Source organism: Adiantum capillus-veneris, chromosome 5 (genome assembly GCF_014529385.1).
Source record: "Adiantum capillus-veneris isolate H3 chromosome 5, ASM1452938v2, whole genome shotgun sequence".
NCBI lineage: Eukaryota > Viridiplantae > Streptophyta > Polypodiopsida > Polypodiales > Pteridaceae > Adiantum > Adiantum capillus-veneris.
In genome coordinates, this window is record NC_140935.1 from 119,674,799 (window position 1) to 119,679,348 (window position 4,550).

The 4,550-nt window shown below is 44.1% G+C and overlaps 1 protein-coding gene across 1 annotated transcript; it reads left to right on the top strand.

The window, feature by feature from the left end:
* Window positions 1-724: 724 nt before the first annotated feature.
* Window positions 725-3,777, top strand: LOC147457998 (GDSL esterase/lipase At5g03610-like). The gene is made up of 5 exons (XM_086512748.1): window positions 725-956; window positions 1,155-1,340; window positions 1,666-1,928; window positions 2,416-2,713; window positions 3,389-3,777. Exons 1-5 carry the CDS (start codon window positions 914-916, stop codon window positions 3,583-3,585), a joined length of 987 nt encoding a protein of 328 aa, XP_086368874.1. The 5' UTR covers window positions 725-913; the 3' UTR covers window positions 3,586-3,777.
* Window positions 3,778-4,550: the final 773 nt, after the last annotated feature.

The following is a 4,550-nucleotide window of genomic DNA, read 5'->3' on the forward strand; positions in this document are numbered from 1 at the left end:
GAAAAGGCGGATGCATTTAATTTTCATTCTGAAGCCATCGATGATTCTGATTGCTTGGAGCACTAGGGCGTCGATTCCACTCCATGGTGCCCACGCCATTTAGTCCGGAGGAATGACCGGGTTCGTTCGCCAACGTATGCAGACTGGGGTGGTTCAACCGTGAGCGTGGGGATGCTCCCATAGTTGAGTTACCGTGAGACGCTCTAATTTGAGAGGAAGAGAGAGGAGGCCCCGTGCAAGGAAAGAGAGGAGAGAGAAGAGAATACAGGGGTTGGCTTTTGATGATGAAATGGCCTTGGTGCGCTGCAGGTTGACAAAAACGCCACCATATGCATGCTGGCTGCAACTTTCTGCAAGGCTCTCCCTCTCTCTCTCTCTCTCTCTCTCTCCGGTCTGCGTTTAAACTTTGAGGGGGAGAGAGGAGAGAGGGCCACATTTCTCGTCTTCTCTCTCCCGTCTCTCTCTTTAACGCTACAATTTACGTCCAGCTGTATATACGAACACATGCTCTGTCGCTCTTTCACAAGCGTCTTTACAACCAACCAAAACCCCCCCCCCCCCCCCACCCCAACACACTTTCTCTCCTCTCTCTCTATCTCTCACACACAAACACACTGTCGCACGCGACACACCAACTGGTGAAGAGTATATTCTCTCTCTAGTCGGTGCTTTTTAACCTTCACTTCTTCCTTTTCCTGCCGGATTCAGACTCCAGAGCCCAGCTACCATCATTTTTCCATTCAATACATTTTCAACCAGAGTTCAAAACTCATTAATTCTTATAGTTAGATCAAACAGCTCTTGAGAGTCGAGGCTAGAGTGTTGGAGCTGGCTGGGCCGCTGGGCTAGTGTCGAAGCTCAGCTATCAGCTATCTTCTGCTGCAGAAGAGGCTCCCTCTCTCTTCTGCCCACCATGTCCGCTCTTCCATGTCTTCTTCTCCTGGCACTTGCTCTGGGTAAGCACCTCTCTCTACATGCACGTTCGCTCAGGGAATGCTACTGTCCTTTGCTCCCTCACACTTTGAGCACACACATTTATCTGCGGCGCATTATGATGCTCTCCAGTAGTACACTGTGGTGTATGCATTGCTCAAGCTGATCAATGTCTTTCTAAAGATGTGGGTGTTAATGCTTCTCTGGATGTGTTTTCTCAGCCAATGCAGCTGCCCCTACTCGTGCTGCGCTGATGTTCGTATTTGGGAGTTCATATGGAGATATCGGCAATGTGAATCAGCATGATTCAGCGCGACCATATCCGTGGACAGTACCATATGGAGAGACATGGCCCGGGGTACCGGCGGGCAGATACAGCAATGGTCATGTGTTGAGTGATGTACTAGGTGAGTAATCCCAGCTTCTTCTACCCTTAATACATTGTCTTTCACGCATACATACACACGCACATGTGCGCTCACAAACAAAAGCAGAAGATACAAGAGGCGAACTAGACCCTTCTTGATACAAACGCGCATGCACAATGGATACACACTCTCACACACACACACACACACACACACACACACACACACACACACACACACAGCCTTTCAAATTTTTTAAGGTCAGTGCTTGTAGTATTGCATCCGATGCACATCTTGCACAAGCATGAGACTCTCTGAGATTGTATGCTGCCATCCTAAAATTAACACCATAATGTGCATGCAGGAGCTGCCTTAAAAACTGCCCCATCAGTCAGTATTTCCAAGCTCTCTGGAGGGATCAATGGAACCGTAGGCCTCAACTTTGCAGTTGGAGGGAGTGGTGTGCTCTCAGCATATGGATACCCGCCCATCTCGTCACAGATTGATGCATTTCAACGTGTTGCTTCAAGCTTTACCCCTGAACAGCTGGCATCGGCCGTTGCGCTCTACACCACTGCTGGGGATGACTACTTCTATTATCTCACTGTCCAGAAGTCTCCCATTGAGGTAATCTCAAGAACACAATTCTACTTTGGGGTCATTTGTTTATATGTGAGCATAGCACATTGGTTGATAAGGTTTTTTGTTCTGGTCTGCTTGCACATGTATCTTTTTCATGCATGCTAAAGGGGTTCATTTCAGAGATTGGATAGAGCTTGTGTGCATTTTTCTCACATATCTACAAGGATTTGGGAAATAGGTGGTAAATGTATGCGGGACGAGAAGTTTGCATATTGCGAACCTTACACAGAAATTTATTGTGTTAAATTGCCAATGTCATATACCAGATCCAGTAACCAACATTAAGTACTATCGTTCACTGTTAGTTAGGATTCCGAAAAGGGAATCAACTTTTGTCAAAACGGGTTCTGTTCCTCAATTATATGAGCTTGAATTTCAATCCTATCAATTGACATTGCTGACTTTTTTGCCTTTATGAGCTTGAATTTGAATCCCATCAGTCAACTTTTCTAACACTTTCTTTCACTTTCAGGGTATCTATCCTCTCACTGTAAATGTTGGAAAGCAGATTTCTGCGGATCTCATCCGACTTTACCAGTCAGGTTTGCGCAAGTTTGCAGTGACGTATTTGCCACCAACAGGATGCCTCCCTATTGCAACTGCAAACAGTTCTTTCTCGAGCTGCAATGAGACATGGAGTGTAAATGTGGCTCAACCTCACAATGCCAGGGTGTTCAAGAATGTGTTGGGACTCAGGCATTATTTTGCTAATGGTTCTATTGTCAATCTCGACCTCTACTCGGCTTTTACTTCAGCTCAGTCTTCTCTAGGTACCTTCAAATATATATCAAGATGTGTTTTTTCGAATTTATACCATGATTGTTTTCCAACTTTCTTTGCATATGATTGTTAGTTATCAATCGCAATAGGCATGTGTAGTGAATGTTGCTTGGGGTTCGCATCTCTTATAGCATGTGGCCGTAGGAAGATTTGGCTTCAATGATTTGGGCTTTGTGAAGGAAAAAGCCCATGTATGATGATGCTTTCGGATTCTTCAAATCCATGTTATCAGCAAGCCGTTGATCTCGGGAGAAAAGGTGCCTTTTACAAAGAATGGTCCCATATCTAGGGGTACAAAAGGGGCTTATGATCTTGTTGGTCGACCCCCCCTGGATCACATCATGCTGCAAATGAAAACCATCAAGAGGTTTTCAGCTGGATGCTGGCCGTTGCATGTGCCGTTTCATGATGGCTCGGGACTGACTGTTGAAGGCACAATTGTGCATTGGATAGCTCTGTGTTTGATGGTGCTTTGTCTGCACTTTTCTTTTAAAGAAAAACGTGGATAAATCATTTTGTAATGGTGTTTTGCCTGTTTATATTTTATCCTATGTTTATCTGTGATTTGGCAAGTAGCAACTAATGTGGAAGTTAATTTCAGAAAGCTTAATAAATTGCTTGGTAGTATGTCCATGATGAGAAATGTGGATGTGTGCAAAATGCAGGTGGGCTGAAACCATGCTGTACTGGGAATGATGCAAATAGCAAGTGCGGGAGCTTTGGAGCGGGAGGTGCGCCGGCATACACGGTGTGCCCTAACCCCAATTCCAAATTCTATTGGGATGACCTCTTCCACCCTACAGAAGCTGGCTGGCAGGCTGTTGTAAATCAGCTGCAATCTGTTCTCGGCCCCCTCCGATAATCTCCTCACAATTAATTGTTCCCTTTCATCTTTAATCTTGCTCCTTACTAATCAACTACCCTAATTATTCTCCTCCATATGCCCACATTGACTGAAGAGCCCATTGTGTAATGCCGGATCATTCATTCCTCTCGTCGAGGCCTTGTTATCATAATTATTATTATAATTGTGAAATGTAGCTGATTATCTCTCTGATTGGCCCATCAAAAGGCTTCAACATCACTTCTGAATTGAAGTCTAGGTACTGAGAATATTAATTATTGTGTTGAACTCTTTGCAATGGTCTGAATTATGTATCCATGGCTGCTATTGAATGGCTAGATTTATATGTCCATGGCTAGCTAGTAAGCCTGCAGCTTGAAGCATCACACTCGTGGAGGCTATGCAGAAAAGCTATCTTATGGTTGGAGAAGCCCAAGTTGAGCTTGTTGGGAGGGGGTGGCATTCCAGGCGGCGGGACGACATTTGGTTGAGCGCATCCTCAAACAGGTAAATGAGTCAATCTACATGATTGTAGGCCAAGGCAAAGACCGTATATGTCAGCTGGTTTGGCATGCATAGATATGGCTTTGTCACAAGGCATTCACAAGGAGCTTTTGACATGTTACCATATAGAAATTAGCTTTGGGTTCCATGTACTTCCTAGATTGAAGTAGGAAGTAAGGAGCTTTCCGTTAGATTGAACTAGCAAAGTCATAGCTACCTACATGATAGGTCTATAATTGCTAGATGGAACTAGTAACTTTCAAGTACCTCTAGATTTCCTATATAGTAATTGTGTGGAGTTTCTACATAGAAGTAGTAAATCTTTGATCTAATACAATTACTATATAGCAACTCCACTACGTGGAGTTGCTAGTTAGAAGTAGTAAATCCCAAGTCTAATACATTTACTATATAGTAACTATGTTGACTTGCTAGTTACAAGTAGCAAATCTTAAGTCCAATGCAATTACTATATAGTT